This window comes from Bradysia coprophila (assembly GCF_014529535.1).
Source record: "Bradysia coprophila strain Holo2 chromosome X unlocalized genomic scaffold, BU_Bcop_v1 contig_173, whole genome shotgun sequence".
NCBI classification, from domain to species: Eukaryota; Metazoa; Arthropoda; class Insecta; order Diptera; family Sciaridae; genus Bradysia; species Bradysia coprophila.
In genome coordinates, this window is record NW_023503302.1 from 3,715,929 (window position 1) to 3,738,835 (window position 22,907).

General features: G+C 34.9%; 1 protein-coding gene and 1 long non-coding RNA gene across 2 annotated transcripts in view; one reads left to right on the top strand and one right to left on the bottom strand.

The window, feature by feature from the left end:
- LOC119068210 overlaps positions 1–20,563 on the bottom strand; it is a 36,601-nt gene extending 16,038 nt beyond the window's left edge. The window contains exons 1-2 of the long non-coding RNA XR_005086109.1: positions 20,551–20,563; positions 10,866–11,547 (exon numbers count right to left, since the gene is read on the bottom strand). This is a non-coding gene — a long non-coding RNA (uncharacterized LOC119068210). The remainder of the gene's footprint in view (positions 1–10,865; positions 11,548–20,550) is intronic.
- LOC119068183 (larval serum protein 2-like) lies at positions 11,796–14,227 on the top strand. Its single transcript, XM_037171678.1, has 3 exons — positions 11,796–12,649; positions 12,718–13,770; positions 13,844–14,227. Exons 1-3 carry the CDS (start codon positions 11,797–11,799, stop codon positions 14,086–14,088), a joined length of 2,151 nt encoding a protein of 716 aa, XP_037027573.1. The 5' UTR covers position 11,796; the 3' UTR covers positions 14,089–14,227.
- Positions 20,564–22,907: the final 2,344 nt, after the last annotated feature.

Here is a 22,907-nt window from a genome sequence, read left to right on the forward strand (position 1 = left end):
TGCGATTCAACGTTTTTAAGAACAGAACCATCCCTTGGGTGTTCTTTTTTGGCTTGATTGAAAAAGTCTTCATTAAAAGACGAAAAAAGACTCAAGAACTCTTTGTACGCATCATCCATAATTTGGGACCAATTCTTGTAATACCATCCATCATAGCCTTGGCCTGTAGCCTTAAATTGCCAATAGTTTTATCCAGGTGATGCATTGTTTTGACCACAAAATCCCGTTCTTTCTCCATACATTCCTTCTTACGTTTGGTATACCGGTTCAACGATTCATCGACGTTATCAAGCACTCCCGTAAATTCCTTGATCGTTTCATTGTCAAGTTGCTTGAAAAAACGCAAGAACTATCATCTCGAAATGAGTTTTGTTGCGTTCAACTTTTCCCAATGTTTATCAATTGTAATCATTTCCCACAACTCCCTCAGTACACAGCATTCAGAAATGCTTTTAAAATTGAAAAGCCAAACATTGTACATTTCAGATACGTTTTGTTCGTAAAGTATATTTTTCTCGCAACATATGCAAAAATGTCTAAAAGGGAGAACTTTTGCTACACAAAGATTTGGATAAAAAAAAGTTAGAGTTATGCTTGATACAGGGCAGCATTCGCCACATATACGTAGTTTATACTGATATTGGATCGTAATGTTGCAGCAAAAAAAAAAGAACTTTGAAAGATAGATGTTATAGCACATTGTTGTGAAATGTTTACAACGATTCATTTTAATGTTTCGACATTAGATATTGTGTGTATTACTTCTGTACATATCCATTTGTCTTGGGAAAAATATCTACACAAATTTGTTTAACCTACAGATTACTTTTGTATAATTTGTTGTAAAAATCGCTTCAAACTCCGGATAGAACATCCTATAAAATGCCAATGACTTGAAAATATGTTGTCAGACCAAAGTTTGAAAATCAGCTCTTTGTCTCAATAAAACTTCGATAAAAGTTTACATTTTCAGTATAAAGCTTCATGCAACATCGAATAGGGAGTCACTAAATTCTTAACCAATAATTTGACTTGAAGAAGTGTTCAGGTATAGCTGAAATATCTGCCTCAAAATTGTACTTCAACTTTCTTTGAGAATAGTTGATTTTCAAATTAATTTAAATACAGAGGACGTCATTGAAATTTAGAAAAAAAAATGCTTTAGCTCCGTGGTAGAAGCACTTTAGTTTTTGAGTGGACTAGCTTTTGCAAATTCTTGCCTAAATTTCACTGAAATAAAATTGAACAGTATTAAATTAGTAAGAACCTGATCGGAAGTTAATGTCCGGGGTGATATGAGTTAATTAGAAAAATTTCGATTTGATTATTCCAAATAATTTTTGTCGCTATCGATTCGGCCAACATAAATTTGATTGAAGTGTTTTTGACAAACATCGATTAGTTTTAGACAGACAATTTCCCCTTATTTTTTTGTAAAATATTTTGTCATTAAAGGTCGTTGAAAATCAAAAACGCCGATGTGAATTCACTTTGTTCAGCAATAAAAAAATGTAAGACCCGTTGAAGGTTTGAATTACCTTCAGGGTGTATGTATACTTTGGAACTTTGCATCTTGGTGGCAAACAAGCTACAGTAACTCGTGTGTAATGCACTCTCAAAGTATTAGCGATACCCATTTGGGTAAGATTTATTAGAAATGAATCCCGAATTAGGCATTCCTGAATTTATCACAAAGAGAAGGAAAGAGAAAGAACTCGTATTGAAACTATGTTATAACCACCAGTTCCTTCTATACTTATTGTTAATTTACATCCTTATTTAGGCAGTCTTCTTTTTTATCGCAGAATAACAACCTGTCAATGTATTCGCCCTTACGACACGTCCATTGACTTGGAACGTCACACTAGTTATTTTTTTATGATTTATTTGTTTTTTGATAAATTAATGCTATTCGTACATTGTGCAAATAGTCGTTTTATAATATTCGGATAGTCAAGAGACTATTCGGACAATGCCAAAGTGTATATTCACAATGTGCGAAGAGACTCTTCCTTCATCTAGATGTGGCGACGCATTAGTAGGTGTTTAAATAACTTCAGGAACCTATTTCATGAAATACATATCTTAACTCGACAGTTAAAATACGTTAAAGGTTTTGTTGACGGGCCCAAAAATTTCGCATCACGAGTCGTACTGCCGAACTCCCGTTAGTAGATAAAATTCATATATATTGTGAACATACTGCTGCTGTGCTAACATTATCTGCAATGCTTTCAGAAATTTTATTTTAGTTGATTGTTGGATAACCTTTGAAACGAAGTCGAGTCAAAGGTCATAATCTTGGGTATAACTTTATGTTGTTCATTATTTTTTTGACGGTTTTGTCACTAATGTGATTAAATGCGTTTACCTATTCACTTGGTTTACGAATACGACTGTTGCCAATGCTGTCCTCCTGGGATTGTAACGAAGCTTGTTGTAATGACTCGGTCAGATGAATGACTCTGTGGTTCGATGAAGTAAAGTTTATGTTAAGGATTCCAAAGAAAGGTTTAAAAATGATTTTTATTAAAAAAACAGAAGAGAATTGAATGGAGGGATTATTTTGAAAACCGATCTACCAAAGTCGGATTCGTTTTCCAGAGGAGTCGTTTTTGATGTGCGTAGGCAGTTATTGAACAGCAGATTTTAAGACTACTTTTTAAAAAATTGTGGGTGATGATCGAATCCATGGTCGATCAAGGTGCACCCCTAGACACTTCGACAAAATATATATGTGAATAGCGTGAATAGTGTCATCTACTCTGAGTTTTGAAACTCAGTATGAAAAGTTGAAACATTTCACTAAGACTTTCGCCTCTCCCGACTTTCATTCACATCTTACAGCTAAAAAAAATCTGTCTGCTCTCGTTACCACTGGCTTTTGTCTGGTTGTTGCTGGCCTTTTACGAATAGCCTATAATCGGTAAAGCTCTTGATAATTCTACAAATTAATTGAAAATTACCTTCAAGAATTTGCAAGAATTTTAATTCGTGAAAGCTATCTAGTCCATATCGATCATCGTCAATCAACATTAAATTTTAGAAACACAATATTCATGTTGTTTAAAACAACTTGTTTTAGTCCTTGAACTTTCCAGTTAAGTTAAATTCCTTTCAACCCAAGAACAATTTAATTACATTCGTGAATGTAAACTGAACACAGTCTAGACGATTTTGTACATTATAATACAAAATAACTTTATAAATTCGGTTCTAACAAGATAGATCGATTATACTGTGGAAGGTATAGGTGATGGATGATTTAGAAAAAAAAAGATTTTCGAAAAGAATTCAGTTAAAAGTTTAACAAAAACATTCGGCCCGAACTTATCGCAAACAAAAAAGTCTGCCTTTAGAAGAAAAAATTGTAATTTCTGTAATTTTTCTAAATAAAAAATTACCTCACTGCATTATATGACCCACCAATCTGTGTTTTATCTCGGAACAAGTATACCTACATATTATACACTAAAGTCACATAAATTTTAAAAGAAAAATCCACTTAAACACATCGTAAAAGAAATTTTGCGGAAGCCATTATGTAAAGTAAAATTACAAACTATACACATATACTTAAGTGCTTCATGTTAACCTAAAACCACAAAGGCGCACTACCCAAAAAAATCAAATATTTTAAGATATTAAAAAAAAGAACTTTTCAACGAAAAATTATTCTTTCTTCGCGCATAAATACATAATTCAAACGATCCTTAACCTCTTTTTCCGAAGGAATTTTTCTCTTTTAATGCAATTTTATCTAGACTCTGTGTTCATTATAATGCTGGAAATATATATAACCAAATACATACACTGGGTGTAGCACAGCAGCGTTTTATTTTATTTTATATTTTTCGTTCGGCATGCATGTAATATTATTTTTATAAAATAGAAAAGCAGACCATTACTTTGCTGGTAAATAATAGCCAGAATTATAGTATAATATATGTACTGCGATAGTAGGTACAGATATGAATGCAGCAGAGACATTATTATGTAATAATACAAATGTTAGCTAAGCAATGTGACTGCAATTTGAAAACTTTTCATTAAATCTCAATTAATTTTTAGTTTGTATAGAACTCACCCAATAACAAATGACTGAACAACAAATGCCTTGCGTAGACGTATTTCATCTGTTAACAGCAGCGACGACAAAAATCAGTCTTGGCTAATGTTGTCTTTTGTATAGAAATCCATTTGTTTAAACTAACGAAGTAAAAGATTTTGTGCAAATACTTTTTCGAGCCTCACATATGTATGTCTGAATAGACCCCAACTCCCCAAAACCGGTCTCAAACATTTTGTATCTTCCTTAGGTAGCGGGTGGAAGGACTTCAAAGTTGTAAATGACATTTATTTTATGCTTGCTGTTGCAGCAACAGACAAAAAATCGAATGACAGCGAATCTATTCCATATAAGAGTTATTCGTAATGTATAGGCAAAACCCACGGAGATGTGAGAATATTCCCGGAAAGAGTGAAAGAAAAATTTCTAGAAGTGGCGAACAAAGTACTGAAAGCGTAAATGCAGACAGTGAATTGGAAAGATCGAGAAACACTACCGTGAAGTGTCGGTGTTGGCACCTTTACATTATACGTTCATTATACATTTCATAAGATTCATAAGAGCGAACACTTTCAATCCACATTTCCTCTTAAGAGTCCACATATGTTATCAACATTACGACAATTACGTTATGTGTATGCATAGCAACGTGGATATCGCATGTGGAATGACTAACGTAAATCTAATCCGCGAGTATTTTCAACAGATACGCTATGCAGTGACTTACTTCACAAATTTAAACTTTGCTATATGAGACCAGAGCTCATCGCTTGTTTTTGTGTTAGCTGACGATAACAGATAACGTAAACCGTTGAAGAAACGCAGAAACTCATCAGTTTGTTCGGTCGCATATTATAACCTTGAACAATGGTTGTTTGTCGAAGTAGGAAAATTCACATTCATCGAAAACTTAAATGTTTCAAGCAAGGCTACAATAATGGGGAAGCGCAAGGCTATAATAATGGAAAAGACGGAGAGATCATGTGGACCGCCATTTTTTTTTTAGATTTGTGCGAGTGAGTTTCATAACTCGATATACTTACTTTACTTACTTTTAACTCGATGTATTACAACGAAAAGTCGTATTTTTCACCTGATGTGAGAACAATGGATTTGGAATAATGCTAGGATCCCGTTACGAAATACTTTTGGAATGTATTGAATATGTGTCGCACGGATAAAATACATACCGCACATACCCACTGCTAGTGCTAATTCAAATTTCAATTTTCTCAGCCCATTACATTAGGAATATCAGGGCTCACTATTTAGAATTTCAATTCTATAATACTTAAAAATTCTAAAAAATATTCTATAAATTCTTAAGTTCAAGGAATTTTAAGAATTTGCAAAAATAAATTCTCAAATTTTTTTAATGAATTTTGCAGACCTTTCGGAGTTTATTTCTTAAAAATTATTAAAATACTTGAAAATTCCTTAATATCATTTAATTCCGAATAAAATATCTGTCCAACAGACCTCAGAAATCTTTCAATTTAATTCCTAAAAATAGGCTTTTATACCTAGATAGTCAGGCATTTTACAATAGTCACCATAAGAAATGATTTCTTCAAAATTTGAGTCTAAGAGAAATTTCTCAAATATATTTTCCCGTTACTTCATCCATATCTCATTTATAGATCAATTGGTGACAAGCCATTAAGCAGCTCTCGTCAGTACAATTTTTGTTTTCTCCCCTTTAAGCTTTACCTATATTTCTATTTTGTGAATGTTCTAAAATGTATTTTACGAGTTGTTGTTGTCTTCGTTCTTTATGGAAAAATCGACTTTATATCATGCCATTACCATCAAAATCATTTTTTTGTAGGGATAAAACTACTAAAGATAGGAAGATTGGTAAATAGTTGGAAACATTTTACATAATCAAAGTTCTCTTTTAAATTTCGTTATTGTGAAAACAGTAAAACGTTATGAGATTCTATTTTATTTTCTGAAGAAAATGTGGTAAGCCATTCCATACTTTACTCGACTTTTGATGGATATTAAAGTTACGAACGTCTCTAATCCAAAATTTTCGAGAAATCCGATTGTCCACAGACAACGACATACGTAGAAATGTGATGTCGTATGACTGAAAATTGAAAATTTAATTTCCGTTGCACTTTATATTGAAAGCACTTTGCGACTAAACTAATGCCAGATGGGTTAAAGCATACCAATGGAGAAGCATAGAACGTTTCAGATACACTTCTTTTACAATCAAAAAGCAGAATCGAATTTCCTCTCGATTTCATCACCTTTGTTCATTAAACCGAATCCGATCCATGATCCTGAATGGGTAAATGGTTCGATTGGTCACCAAAATAATTATTTGCTATTGACATTTTTCCGACCCGAACCGTTAGCTGACACTTCACATAATTGACACTGTCAGTTAATCTTTTTCTCAGCGGGGTTTCTTTTCCAGAAATCGTTTCGAACGACCTAAGAAACCCTTCATGGCATAATATTTATTGCCGCAAATGTTAAAGAAGCAACTGATATGGAAATAAACGAATAGAATGTTTTTCTTGTGATGCAAAGCCTAAGTGTGGATTTTGATATAGTTTAGTAGTTTCCAACAAGGAATAGCCTTTGTTTCTCATTTTACTTATTCCGTCTCAGCAAGCATAAATACATTATGAAGTGAACAAAGTTTGTGGAAAATTATTTTCTTTTGCGTTTTCTTTTTTCGGTTATTTTGATTGTTTCGACAGAATAGTACCATATTCTATATATATAATGCTGGTGTGTAGCACCATTATATTGGTACATAGTTTCCTGGGAACGGAATGGAATTTATTCGGATGGTGTTGGTAATGTTGTCGGTTTGTTTGTTAAAGTTGTAATATAATGTTTTATGCGATGAATGTATACGGGTGTATGATGTTTTATGCTGTACGAAAAGAAGTAAGAAATACACACTCATATACCCACAACAAAGAGAAAAAGAAATTAAACATACAAATCTGTATTCAGTCATTCAACTACTCAGCTAATCAGTAAGATTCTCGGATAATCCTTTGAAAGGAAATGGAATTGAATGGAAAGTATTCAGCATGACTGGAATGCTGAAATATATTGGATTTATTTACTTTACTTTTTTGTTGTTGTTATGTTGCGTAAAATGGATTCTCCAACACATCGAATAATAATTTGAATTATTGATTGAAGGAACTAATGCCGGGTGTCTCTGTATCCATATATGTTCCCATCGACCGATCGAAATTTCTTATTGTTCGGATAAAAGCTTCTTTATCAATTATTCATTTAACTTTCAAACCCAAAACTCTGATTCGCTATGTGTCTTTTTGGTAGCGGTAAAAATAAAATACACACCAGACGGGAGTCGATACCATTTGAGCATTTTTCGTTCACTGAAATATATCGTGTAACGAAACTGAAAAGAAAGACATGTTATAGGGAGAGACCTATAAAGAAAATTTAAAGCGACACATTTTCATTAGTTAAAAGTGATGGCAAAGTCGAGACATTTGATTTACATTTCATGTCAGATTTTGGATGAAATTTAAATGGGATTTTATAAAATTGAAAGCTTTAGATATTTATAATCAATGTGATGTATGTTCCGATCGGCTGTTCGTAGTGAATGGTGTATCTAGTATAATATAATGCTGAACGTAATCTATGCTTCAGTTTGATAAATACTGAGAGAAAGATGTCGAGAATCGGATATAATATTAAAGGCTCTTCTTACTTAAAAAGAAATCTAAGCTTTTATCAAATCAATTTGATTGAACATTAAAGTTTGTAGGCTTGAGTAATTGTCGAAACGAGTTCCTGCTGTACCAAATTTTCTTTATTTCACCGTTGAGATTATATTTTTATTACACATTGAAGACGACTTGAGACTTATAAAGATTGATTCCTAATATATTTTCAACTGATGTGACGATTATGCCCACACGATAGCATAACGGGCGCGAATCAAGTTCAATTACTAGAAACAATTTAAAAAAGTAATTTTTTTTGAAGACTGCGGTACAGGAAAGCTTGAAATTCTTCCATTTGGCTCCACCTTGACCCTAATTATTATACTGTTGCGCAGAGATTTTTTTTTGCAATCTTGTAAGTGTTTTTGCTCTTTCAAAAAACTCAGAAAAAATCTGAATTGTAAAAAAGAAGCACCTATGTCATCCGTTATCGAAGTGAAGTAGAAGAACAATGTTGTAAATGCTTGGATCAGAGAAGTCACAGATGCAATATTTATCAGTCAAAAACCCTTGTAAGAGGTGCCGCAAGTTCCTGTGTATTATTTCCAAAACAACTCAAAAATTGTAACTACAACAATGTGACCCATAAAATTTTAGAAAGACAGTTTCACCAGGAAAAAAAATGTATGATTTATTGTAATTGAGCTTGCGTCACGCCTGCTATGCCAACGCGCGGGCATGATTATCTGATGGTGAATCTAAGATGGTTATGTTGGTGACTTTAGCATGTGTTAGAGACGCTCTTCGATTGTGAATGCCAAGGTTATTATATCACATAAAGGCAATGCAAACATTCAACAAATCATGAGCTCACGTTTATTGATGATACTCGAGCAGCTTATGGAAATCATAATGAAAGCTTCGAAGTAATCGCTAGGTGTATGTAACCAGTCATGTGGACATCACACAGATAATGCAAATGGTATGGCACAAGAATCCATTTTCATCGTTTGCACAAACAATCAGCCTGTTCCGCGTTTGTCTTGTGTTTCTCGTAACACCTGACTGTTGAACGATATTTTCTATTTTTTACACATAAATTTGCTTATCCTGCTCTAAATTGCGGGATTCGAATGTAATCAAATGCGTTGGAAATGTTTTTAAAGTCATTGCACAACAAGAATACAGTGTGAGATGGTATGGTACAGTATGGTAACGTTGACTCCTTTTAGGCGTTGAAACAACGATGAACTAAGAGCATCATGTCCGGAGCGATAGCGGAGGACTTGCCGCAGTCTAACTTCCAAAAAAAGAACGAAGAAATTTTTTTGAGACGCGGCAACTATATATAGGCGAGAATTTAAGTTTCTTTCCTTTGGCATGTATCACCACAAATAATATTCTATCTTATTCGCGCTTCAAATACGAGCAAAACGAGCTATCACTCGACTATGTAACTTTAAAATTGCCGGAGATACATCGTTTTGAAGTTGGTCATTTTGATAGAAAATGCACCAAATTAACGTTTTCCAAACAATCAAAATCTTTCAACTTACTCTGTATGTTTCTATCTATCTGTCTGTCTATCTATCGACGGTCGATCTCGGAAACTAGTCAGCCAATCTCCATGAAATTTTGCAGGAACCTCAGGGTGGGCATAAAAATGAAAATGTGATACGCCATTACCCCAGGAAAAACCAGAATTTTGTTTTATTGGCCTCGAAGTGGTTTCTGAGTGTGGTTTTCGAGGGTCGGGAACGCGTTTTCGGCTGTAGCTTCGCTGTATTGAAACCTACAGAGGCGTGCGACCCATCAAATGAAAGGTATTCGTAACACGATTCGAACAAAAAAATAATTAAAAAATCGGGTCAGATTCGTTTGAGCTAGAGTGATTAGAGTGACCAAATTTTGAGCTACTCGAGCGTAGGATGAAAGGACTAATATTTTTTTGGGTTATGAGAGATAGAGAATTACTTTCTTCGGCAAAGTCTCAGAGTTTTACGAGTAGAACAGAGGGGCATATGTGAAAAATGTCGAAAGTTGGAAATGGGTGGGTCAATTATGTTTTTAGAGGTATTTCTTGAATGGTGGCAGATAGAGAGTTACTTTCTTCGGCAAAGTCTCAGAGTTTTAATAGTAGAAAAGAAGTGTATTTGTGAAAAATGTCGAAAGTTGGAAATGGGTGGGTCAATTGGGGTTTTAGAGATATTTCTTGAATGGTGGCAGATAGAGAATTACTTTCTTCGTCAAATTTTCGATTTTCGTCAAATTTTCGATTTTCGTCAAATTTTCGAATTTCGCCAAATTTTCGAATTTCGTCAAATTTTTGATTTTCGTCAAATTTTTGATTTTCGTCAAATTTTCGATTTTCGTCAAATTTCGAATTTCGTCAAATTTTCGATTTTCGTCAAATTTTCGAATTTCAAATTTCGCCAAATTTCCGAATTTCTGTTATAAACTGTTATAAAAAGCAGTGTTCTAAAACTTCTAAAACGACTGATATCCCAACAAAAATCTCTTCGAGAAAAGTGTGACGCAGTCTTTGAAGTACAATTTCTAAAATGAATGATATCGCTAGAGTTGACGCTTTCAGCTTCGTTACGCAAAAATTAAATTTTACATCCAATTTTAGTTCAAACAAGCTGGCTTAGTTTTTCTCATCATCTGCCAAATAATTTTTACCAAAAAAAAAATTGACTATAAATAACAAACAACCAAAATTTTACCAAAAAAATCTGCGTCGCTGGTCTGTTCCTGAACATTTGCCACTTTGCGACGCAGATTTTTTTGGTAAAATTTTGGTTGTTTCCAGCCAATTTTTTTTTGGTAAAAATTATTTGGCAGATGATGAGAAAAACTAAGCCAGCTTGTTTGAACTAAAATTGGATGTAAAATTTCATTTTTGCGTAACGAAGCTGAAAGCGTCAACTCTAGCGATATCATTCATTTTAGAAATTGTACTTCAAAGACTGCGTCACACTTTTCTCGACGAGATTTTTGTTGGGATAATAACTTTGAAGCTGAACGGTTTAATTTGTACATAAGATTACCATATGAATACCATCAGGAAATCACTATCTTATTCTTAAAGAATGTGTACAATGAGTAGGTACTATCTGAACTCACGGTGGGCTTGAATGATGGCTAATTAAAAGTGTAATGTAACTCAAATTTTATTGTAGATAAATGTTAGTCGATGTCCACTGATCATAAATCAGGGCAAGTGATCGGAAAGTGGACGGCAATTTGAAATATTTTTGAAAAACCATATTGTAACGGGTAAAACGTCTCCCCTGCACAGCAGTGTCAACGTGCACACAGTACCATACAGTTTAAATTAAAGACTGTTCAATTACCTGTCGAACGATACCACACTTTCTATATTTGTGTTTATACGAGCGATGTTACAAGAACATTTTCTAGTGAGTAGGTACTTTAGTTCATTTATTTAATGTTGAAAGCTAAGATGGATATATGTTCTGACTCTTTGTTGTTAATTTCGTATTCTAGGACCTTTTATTCACTAAAAATGGCCAAATATCTCGAACATAATTTGGTTTGTTTGATTGATTCAATGTATTTCAATAAATTGATTACCACCGCGAACACTTTTGAGCATGTAGGCAACCACATGGTACTTAGAAGGGTATTATTTTGTTTCAGGTGAATTGTCCTGGATCTCAGCTTTACGACGACACCAGATTTACTATGTGTGGTGTGCCACAGCTGTGCTGTACAGCTCATTTTATATGCGAGAGTCGGTCTACTCGAAAGTACAGAGACCGTAAGATTTTTGACTGAACTCTACAGATGGAGACAATAATGAAATATGTTCATTCACAATTTAAGATGAATAAGGTGAATTCGTTTTATCAGTGTTCTCGTTTTTTTTTGTTCGTCTTCAAATCAGTTGAATAAACGAAATAACAAAAACAATGAAGATACCGTGCGGTGCATGTCTAGCATGTTTGGGTTATCAAACGCAGTGCACGAATTATGATTGTTTTTTTTGCAGTTTCTAATCTAACAAGCGTAGTATAAAAGGCACCCGTAATGCTGAGAAAGGTATCAGTCATCAACATGAGATCGATCACAGTTTTAGTTTTCGCCTGTGCTTGTGCACTTGCAAGTGGTTTTTATATGACAACAGATGTGAAATACGCCGATTCGACGTTTTTGGTAAAACAAAAGGCCATCCTTGAGGTTCTTCAACACGTTCACCAGAATGACGTCTTTGTGAAACTGTACGACGAAGCTAAGCAATTCAAATTGGTTGACTATAGGGCTCATTATACCAAACCAGAAGTTGTCGACGAGTTCTGGCGCTTCTACGAACATGGTATGTTGGGACTAAACGAAGTGTTCTCCGTCATGGACTACGAACACCAAGAGGAAGTCATTGCATTGTTCCATGTGTTCTACTATGCCAACGACTGGGAAACATTCTACAAGACAATGGTCTGGGCCCGCTTCCACGTCAACGAAGGCATGTTCATCTATGCTTTGACTGTTGCTGTTTTACATCGCACCGACATGGTTGGCATTGTTTTGCCAGCTCCATATGAAATCTACCCATACTACTTCTTCAACAGTGAAGTGATTCAACGCGCTCAAAACTTCAAGATGCAAGGCTTTTATGGCATTAAGAAGGTTGAAGACGTATACACTGTCATCATTCCATCGAACTACACCGGATACTATGTTCACACAAATCCCGAACAAAAATTGTCTTACTTCACCGAAGATATTGGTCTAAACTCCTACTACTTCTACTTCCATGCTGACTATCCATTCTGGATGGGAGGTGATGAATACAATTTGCACAAGGATCGTCGTGGAGAATTTTACTTCTTCCAATACCAACAATTCTTGGCTCGTTACTACTTGGAACGTCTGTCCAACGATAGTAAGTCATTCAACTTTCCTTCGCAGGTTCCTTCCTTTATTAATACTTTCTTTTCAATCAAATTCCAGTCGGGGAAATTCCAGAATTCAGCTGGTACGAACCAATCAAGACCGGATACTATCCAGCCCTTCGTTACTACAACGGAGACTTCTTCCCATCAAGAGACAACCACTACACTGTTTATGAGGAGCACAACTACTATGAGGTAGATCAAGCTGAAGATTATGAACGTCACATCCGTGATGCCATCGAATATGGATTCATTACATTGCCAGGAGGCAAATACTTGGATCTGACCAAACCAGAATCCATTGAGTTTTTAGGAAACTTCGTTCAAGGCAATCCAGACAGTAAATTCGTCCGTCTACATGGTTACTTGGAACTCGCTAAGAGATTGCTCGGTGGTTCAATCGACCGCGTCGACCAACACAAAGTTATTCCAAGCACTTTGGAACACTTCGAAACAGCCATGCGTGACCCAGTATTCTACCAATTGTACAAGAATTTGGTCAAATACTACTTCCACTGGCAGAAACATTTGCCACACTACACCTTCGACGAACTCAATTTCCAGGGTGTTAAGATTGAATCGGTTGAAATCGAGAAACTTGTCACATACTTCGACAAGTTCGACTCCGATATCACCAATGTTGTTGATGTTGAGATGTTCGATAACAAGCCATTGACTGCTCTTCAACAATTCGGACGTATCGCTCACTACGATGGATATGACTTCGTCATCAAGACTCGCCAACCCCGTCTTAATCATTTACCATTCACATTCAAATTGCAAGTTGGATCCGAAAGTGCCCAAAAGGCAATCGTTAAAGTGTTCATTGGACCCAAGTACGACGAATACGGACACGTTTTCACCTACGAAGAAAACCGTGAAAACTTCTTCGAATTGGACCACTTCTTTGTTGACTTGGTGGCTGGAAAGAACGACATCGTACGCAAATCGGAAGACTTCTCATGGTTCGTCCGCGATCGCACCACATACTTTGAATTGTACAAACAAGTCATGTTGGCCGTTAAAGGTGAAGTTAAATTCCCATTGGATATGACTGAAGCTCATTGCGGATTCCCAATGCGCTTGATGTTGCCCAAGGGTAAACGTGGAGGTATGTCATTGCTGATCAATCCGTTGAACAATAATTTGATCTCTAACCGTTCTTTCCATGTTTGTCATTTCAGGTATGTTGTTCCAATTCTTCTTCATTGTCGCTCCATACGTTGCACCAAAAACTGAGCAATTCTTCGGATTCGACAAGACAGTCTCGTGTGGTGTTGGCAGTGGTGGTCGTTACATCGATAATTTGCCATTCGGCTACCCATTCGACAGACCCATTGATGAGAAATACTGGTTGACACCAAACATGTACTACTATGATGTGAACATTTTCCACAAACGGGAAATTGATGTGAACGCTGCCCACTAAATAGTAACTTGATGCTTGTGACTTTTTAATTTTAATTAATTTTTTTTCTTTCTTATTTATTTTAATAAATTTAAGTATTAAGGAAGCAATGCTAAAGAAAATGTAAAAAAAAAATTGAAGAATTGTGACAAACGAGAAATAAATATCTAATGAAGCTCGATCTGTTTCTTCGTTTTCTTTATCCTAATCAATCTCCTCAATGTCTCTCTCTCTCTCTCTCTCATCGAAGCCAACGAAAGCGTCACTTTTCGTCACTCACTGACAAAAACAATTGATTTTCAAATTTTCAATTCTTTTTTGTAAGTGTTCAGTTAAGAAAATTGCCATGTTTAAAATACACCCTCTTTATGGAATTGTAAACATTAGTAGGACGTCCAACAAAGGGTTGGAATGAATCTTACGCTCGTTGCTTTGTGATGTTTCCTGCCATTACTTAGTGTAAGTGGGTAGGGTAGTTACCCTAGCACCTAAGATATTTACTCTGCTCTACTCTAAAACTCCTTCAATTGGATTGTTTGTTTTCAAAGATGTCTAGAACTCATTCCGGCGAGTCTCGGCTTTTGCTCTGGGCGATAATATAAGATTATCGCCAGACTGAGGAGCCTTTAGGCAAATCAACATATTTAACCGCAACAAACTAGAGCAATGCTAGTCAAGACGCTAATGTTACCTCTATTCACTTACTGTGACTCGATATATTCGTCAAATGTCAGCGCAAAGTCCGTCAAAGTGCTTGAGAGAGTCTTTGCTGCATGTATTCGCTTTGTGTATGGCATTGGAAGGTATGACAGCATTGCCGAATGTGTAAGTCGTTTGCTGGGATGCACTTTGATGGAGTTCCTCAAGTACCACTCGCTGTTGATGGTCTTCAAATTAGTTATCAATGAGGCGCCGGAGTACCTGACTAGCTGCATTCAAGTTTCAACGAGATCAAACCATTTGATAATTTCTGTTCATACTACAAGCCAGTACAACAAGTCATTTTTTGTAAATGCAGTTTCGAGATTCAATTTGCTCCCGAATGAAGTCAAAATGACTGGAACGCTGAAATCCTTCAAGAATCGGTGCTTTGAACGTTTTGTTCGACAGCGTGTGTGAGCATCGTCCGGGGCTACATAGACCTACCACTCAGTGATACATCGATTTTTTTATGCACAGTGATACACAAGCATTAGGGCCGGTACTACTTCTTTTTATGCTTTTCTGCCCACCTCCGTACAGTCCAATGTTATGCTGCCTTTTTATATTTTTAATGTTAATTTCACTGTCGTAATCCTTATCTCGTTGTTGAGGCTCTATTTGTTTATTACGCTAGTCATTTGTAATTCTTCTTTTTTTATAATTTTTTAATCTACTGTTATGAAAAGTCTGTGAACATTTGTATGAGGACCTACCTTGTTGTTCCGATAAATAAACCAATTAAATTACATTTCTGATTAATTGATGAAAACTGGCCAGAATATGAACGCATTTAATTGTTTCATTTTAATTTTCGAATATTTAGACAACAGTCAAGGCGCTAGACTCAAGGGATCTGTCCCACCTAGTTTATTCTGAAACTCCTTCAATTGGATTGCTTGTTTTTAAAAGTTACTAGAACTCATTCCAGCGCGTCGTAGCTTTCATGTTATGTTAGGCATTAGACCAAGGCAGCTGCCTTGGTTAGACGATAAAAATATATTTATGGAACAGGTTTTTTTTTACTAAAAAAGGGAATATTACTGTCAAAAACGTGGATTTTTGGGATTTACAGCAATTTTTCTCGGTTTTACTACTCTGAAACTAATTCAATGTTTCTTGGAATATTTTTGTTGTTTAGAACTCATTCCGACGTGTATAGCAGTGGATAAGTAACGTACAAATATTAATTCCCTTGACTGAAAGTCAGGGTCTTACACCAGAAAATACCTAAAGATGTGGGTAACAAAAAAGTTCGCTGTGATTGAAAATGTATGAAATGGTATGAAAAACGTTAAATGTGAGCATCGATATAATATAGGGTAGATAAGTAATGTCAAAGCAACTTTATGCGGAAAGATCACATGAATGTATGTGTAACATAACTTACGTTTTGAGAAAGCGCGCGAAATAATGTCATACAAATATTTGAAAATAATTGAAACTCTGCATTTCTCAATTTCCTTTTTTCTCTTCGTTATGTGTTGTGATTCGTATTTTTTGCACTTGTATTTGTGCTATATTTCCGAAATCTCGTTCTTCGTGTCTCATTATCTACAGTATATTATATCGATGAATGTGAGTAACAAAAAATCGTTGAAGGCACGATAACTTGAGTAATTTTTAACCAAGATGGGCTATGTGGGACGAAGGATCTGGAAGCTATCCCAGAAAAACAGAATTTTACACTGTTGATTATAGCCTCAATCGAAAAAGATTAATTTGATGAAATTTGATTTTGTTGGGTAGTGTGAGCAAATCATCTTAAGTTTGTTTTCGATAATGTGCATGAAATGAAACAAGTAGGCAGAAAAATTTCATCAGTACATGTGCAGCCTCTAACCGGTAATAGTACATTACTATGCAAGGGAAGTAAAGTGATATCTCGTATCCAGATGAGTAAAAGTAACCGAGGGCTTTAGCCCGAGGTACATTTACTCATCGTGATACGAGATATCACTTTATTTTCCGTGTGTAGTACGGCGTTTTACTATGCGAGTGATGTAAAGGTTATTGCCTATACATGTAATAGCCTTATTACATGCACCAGCATAGTAAACATCTCTTGTTAGTGAACTGCTAACAACTTGATAGTTGACTAACAAATTTGATAGTTGACTAACAAATTTGATAGTTGACTAACAACTTGATAGTTCACTAACAAATCTGATAGTTACTAACAACTTGATAGTTGACTAACAAATCTGATAGTTGACTAACAACTTGATAGTTTTTCATTGAATGCAGTAACAACTTCGATAGTTGACTAACAACTATTACTAAGCGTCTGACTACCAACGAAGATTTTTTTACTCATATCTTACGTGCAGAAAAATGCCTGCTATAGCAAATGAGCAAGTCTTATGATTGACAATTGGTAGGAAATTTTTAGTGAAAAACGTTAAATGAACCATCATTCTTATTTCGATGCAATATATAATCATTCCAATTAATTCTAAATATTTTCTTTAAATATATTATATCCAACAATCAAACAAATATTATTACAACTCCGATAGCGAGTGTGATAGCTTTCCGCCAGAAGCGAAAGCGAGAGCCGTAATTTCCACGAGTCGAGTATCTTTATGGATAATATATTGTAACCAGTAGAAAATTCAATTTTACCGAACCATAAATAATAAAATACCGATTATTATTAATACGTATGGATTTATACACAAGTATTATGACGAATTTCTCATAGATTTTATACAGATAGAAATTTGGTAACATGTCGCTGGCAGCCTCTTCCACGTAAATCAGGTATAAAAATTAAAAAAATTGTCTTTCACTTAACAGTTCTTTGTCGATTTTGGAATATGAAAGCAAAGGCGGTTCGCTCTTAGTGTAATTATCCTTCACGAAATGTAATGAAAGGCGTCTTGTCCGTTCCTAGGGAATTAGATCCCTTTACAGAAAATATAAAACGAGAAGGCGTTTTGTTGTTCCTAGAATTCATCCTTTTATAAAATGTAAAATGGAAAGCGTTTTGTTCATTGCTGAGAGATTTTCATCCTTCTATCTACGAAATGTAACTTAAAGACGTCTGTTCTTCACTTTTGTCGTTTTTCTAAATCGACGAAAAAAACAATCGATAAAAGTGAAGAAACGACAAAAAAAAAAAATTAATGTTATGTCGTATTATACCATCTCATATTTTATTCAACGATTAAAGGTTTTGTAATTTACGTAAGCTACCGTGTGGACTTTCTTTTTTTGTACAAAACTGTCAAGAAATAAGATTCACCCATCGTGTTTTTTTTAATTTTTACCAAAGTGGTCCTCTCATCGTTCCACTTTTCCGTAAAATAACTTCGCATCTACTCTGATTATTTGACAAATGGCAAATCGAGACAGATAATATGATAGCTCATAGCGATGGGAAGTTTTGCGGCCAGCAGCAAGCGGGCCGTAATTCACCAGACGTCGCATTTTATTTACGATTGATGGTTGATTGAAAATCTTGCTGCAAACTTTATAGAAAATGACATTTCGTTCACGTTTTGAAGGTTTATTGAAGAACTTTTTCTGTCAATTTGTTTTCATTATAGAGATAATTCGATATATCATATGTTCTAAATATGTCATATTTAGGACTACAGCATATTAAAAATCAATTGGGATGAAAATGTAGGCCATTTTGTATCAGTGATCTTCGAAAGTTCAGCAAAGTAAAATTGATCAAAATATATTTGAAAAAAATTTTCCGTCAAGGGCCCTGACGCCCCAAAAGGTGGACCAAGTTATTGATAAGTTTTGCTTTTACAAGGCACAGTCAAAAATATGGATTTTTGGTCTCTCTCTCCTTTCATTTACTTTAGCAGTATATTGAGATAGATATCATTATACCGAAAAAGTACTCTCCAATCTCGATTCTTTGTGTTTGTTTAGCCAAAAGTATCTAAATGTTCACGATGATAATTCACATATTATTGGTTGTTACTGTAGAGATAGCAGGAAGAAATAGTTATTACTGAAAAGAAAAGTGATAGGTTAATAGAATAGAATAGATAAGAGTTTTTGGGAGGCTTATTCAATAAGAAGCAGGACCAACCCCAGATCAAAGGACTTTGTTCCCTACTGCCTGACACTTACTTCCGTTAGGAGATTTCACTGTTTTCGGTAAGAGTCATTGGTGCACGTGATATTAATGATGGGAGATCCTCATCTGGAGTTTATGATACCTGAAGGTGAGAAACCTGAGATTGGTGTAAGAGTGGAGAAATCCGATAAGGACTATATACACGATCATTCTGTGGATGATGGATGAAGGTTCCATGTGGTTTGTGATTCCACCAACTACTCCCTTATTTCCGATCTCATAAGTTAAAAGAGGGAGTTCAAAGCTCAGGATTTCGACACAACTGGTCGAATATGCTTGGGTAATTCCACTTCGTCAGAATTTTCAACTATTAGGAATTCCACTATGGCCAGACTACGCGTTCATCAAAAGAAAAGTGATCATTGTAATTGATGAAATTAACTATTTGCAGGATCATTGTAATTGTGGTAAAGAGGAACATTAAAACCTTAGGCTTAGGCTTCCTGATACGGCGAATTCCATGACCTGTTTCCGTGAATGGACGAACGAATTTCGATTCATTTGGCTCGAAAGCTGAAAAAGCCTTTTTTGACGCATCTTCATCTCTTGAGAACATACGAAATAATTCTTTCCAAAAGTTTAATATTTCAGCGGACAACAGATTAATTCCACTTCCTCGCCGTCTTCCGAAATATACAACTAATTTACAATTCATTGGCCTACGGTCGAAAATTTATTCTGGCCGTTTCGACTGTTTGTATCATTTTGACCACTGTATTTTTCTAGTTTTTTAAATTCTTATATCTCGTCAGCCCAATTGATAAGTCTTCTCCATTGGCTTTTCTTGTAACAATTACGATCGTGACACTATCAAATGTTCTTTATTTCACCACGGCTCAATCCTTGATAATGTTACCTCATCTTGTAGACGAACGCTGCAAATGTAATTTGACTGTAAAACTGAAAAGGAATTTAATCGAAGCAACGGATATATAAACCACTTACCCTAACATCTCTTTTTCGCCTCACTTTATTGCCATTCCTCGGAATTACCTGTCATAAGAAGGCACTATTCGATTTACTTGCAAGAAAACATCAATTTCAGTCCAACCGTTCATATATGTAACTTAACTTCTTCACTTTCTAGCTAATCCAAAGACCCGATTTAACTATCAAAATCATACGCAGTGAAGAACTCGTACTGTTTGTTATTTGGCATCATAACAAATCTCTGTCATGAAGTTGAGCGTCTATCCCTGTAACTTATCATGCTGTCACCAAGTTCGACTTAAGCTAGGAATTAAGATGACCCACCAATCACTCTCATCGCCTTCTATTCTGTGATTTATTGTATTTGAGATCGACAACGAATAACCATTGGCTTAAAGTCCACTGCTGGGCACTTTTTCGTTGAAACCAATATATGTGCCGATTAACGTTTGATCACACCGGAACTGTACATAATTGAATGCCACTGAGCATCGTACCGATACAGGCCGTTTTGAGAAATTTCTATTAATTATTGAAAGACAGACATACTGGATATTGTCTGAAGCACCCAATAACGACGAGGAAAGAGGTTGACGTTGGAGTAACAAGAAGTAGAATGACAGAATTTGACAATGTTGTGCATGTTAACACATGTCTTTTCGACACAATCGCTAGATGACTTGTATGATGCAAGTACCGCAATTTTGAAATTATGTCCGTGATGGTACAGAGTTGAAACGACGCGTTTGAACTTATTTACAATAAGCAAAAATGGGATAAGATACCATCAGATTTTCTTTGCTGACATATTATGTCAAGATATAATTTTGGAAAGCATTTCCCTTAAATAGAAAAATTCTGTAAATAAAATATTTCAATGTTAATTTCACTGTCGTAATCCTTATCTCGTTGTTGAGGCTCTATTTGTTTAATTACGCTAGTCATTTGTAATTCTTCTTTTTTATAATTTTTTAATCTACTGTTATGAAAAAGTCTGTGAACATTTGTATGAGGACCTACCTTGTTGTTTTTCGATAAATAAACCATTAAATTACATTTCTGATTAATTGATGAAAACTGGCCAGAATATGAACGCATTTTAATTGTTTCATTTATTTCGAATACTTGATAGTTGACTAACAAATTTGATAGTTGACTAACAACTTGATAGTTCACTAACAATCTGATAGTTGACTAACAACTTGATAGTTGACTAACAAATCTGATAGTTGACTAACAACTTGATAGTTGACTAAACTTCATAGTTGACTAACAAATTTGCGTCTACTACCAAAGAAAGATGTTTTTTACTCAATATCTTACGGCAGAAAAATGCCTGCTATCAAATGAGCACACTATGATTGAAAATTGTAGGAAATTTTATGAAAAACGTTAAATGTAACCATCATTCTTTTTAGGCAATATATAAGTCATTCTCAATTAATTTCTAAATATTTTCTTTAAATTAATTATTCCAACAATCAAACAAAATATTTTACAACTCCGATACGAGTGTGAAGCTTTCCGCCAGAGCGAAGCGAGAGCCGTAATTCTCACGAGTCGAGATATCTTATGGGATAATATATTAGACCAATAGAAAAATTCAATTTTACCGATACAAAATAATAAAATACCGATTATTATTAATAGCGTATGGATTTATACAAAGTTTATACAATTTCATCATAGATTTTATACAGATAGAAATTTGGTACATGTCGCTGGCACCTCTTCAGTAAATCAGTAAAAAATTAAAAAAAATTGTCTTTCCTTAACACTTTGTCGATTTTGGAAATATAAAGCAAAGGCGGTTCGTTCTTAGGTAATTTATCCTTCAACGAAATGTAATGAGAAGGCGTCTTGTCCGTTCCTAGGGAATTAATCCCTTTACAAAATATAACGAGAAGGCGTTTTGTTGGTTCCTAGAATTCATCCTTTTATAAAATGTAATGAGAAGGCGTTTTGTTCATTACTAGAGATTTCATCCTTCTACGAAATGTAACTTAAAGACGTCTGTTCTTCACTTTTGTCGTTTTCTAAATCGACGAAAAAAATCGATAAAAGTGAAGAAACGACAAAAAAAAAAAATTAATTTATCGGTCGTTTATTACCATCCATATTTTATTCACGATTAAAGGTTTTGTAAATTTAGTAAGTACCGGTGGACTTTCTTTTTTTGTACAAAACTGTAAGAAAAGATCACCCATCGTGTTTTTTTTAATTTTTACCAAAGTGTCCTCTCATCGTTCCATCTTATTCGTAAAACTTCGCATCTACTCTGATTAAATTTGACAAAATGGCAATCGAACAGAATAATAGATAGCTCATACGAGTGGGAAGTTTGCGGCCAGAGCAGAGCGGGGCCGTAATTCACACGAGTCGCATTTTATTTACGATTGATGGTTGATTGAAAATCTTGCTGCAAATTTATAGAAAAATGACAGTTTCTTACGTTTGAAGGTTTATTTGAAGAACTTTTTCTGTCAATTTGTTTTCATGTATAGAGTAATCGATATATCAATGTTCTAAATATGTCAATTTTTTAGGACTACAGCATATGTAAAAACAAATTGGGATGAAATGTAGGCATTTGTATCAGTGATGCTTCGGAAGTTCAACAATAAAATTGATCAAAAATATATTGAAAAAATTTTCAGTCAAGGGACCTGACCCGCCCAAAAGGTGGGACCAAGTTATTGATAAGTTTTGCTTTACAAAGTGGCACAGTCAAAAATATGGATTTTTGGTCTCTCCTTTCATTTACTTAGCAGTATATTGAGATAGATATCAATTTTACCGAAAAAGTACTCTCTCAATCTCGATTCTTTGTGTTGTTTAGCCAAAGTATTAAATGTTCACTGATAATTCACATATTTTGGTTGTACTGTAGAGATAGCAGGAAAGAATAGTTATTACTGAAAAGAAAAGTGATAGGTTAGATAGATAGATTAGAATAGAGTTTTTGGGAGGCTTATTCAATTAAGAAGCAGGAACCCAGATCAAAGGGACTTTGTTCCCTACTGCCTGACCTTACTTCCGTTAGGGAGATTTCACTGTTTTCGGTAAGAAGTCATTGTGGCACGTGATATGTAATGATGGTAGATCCTCA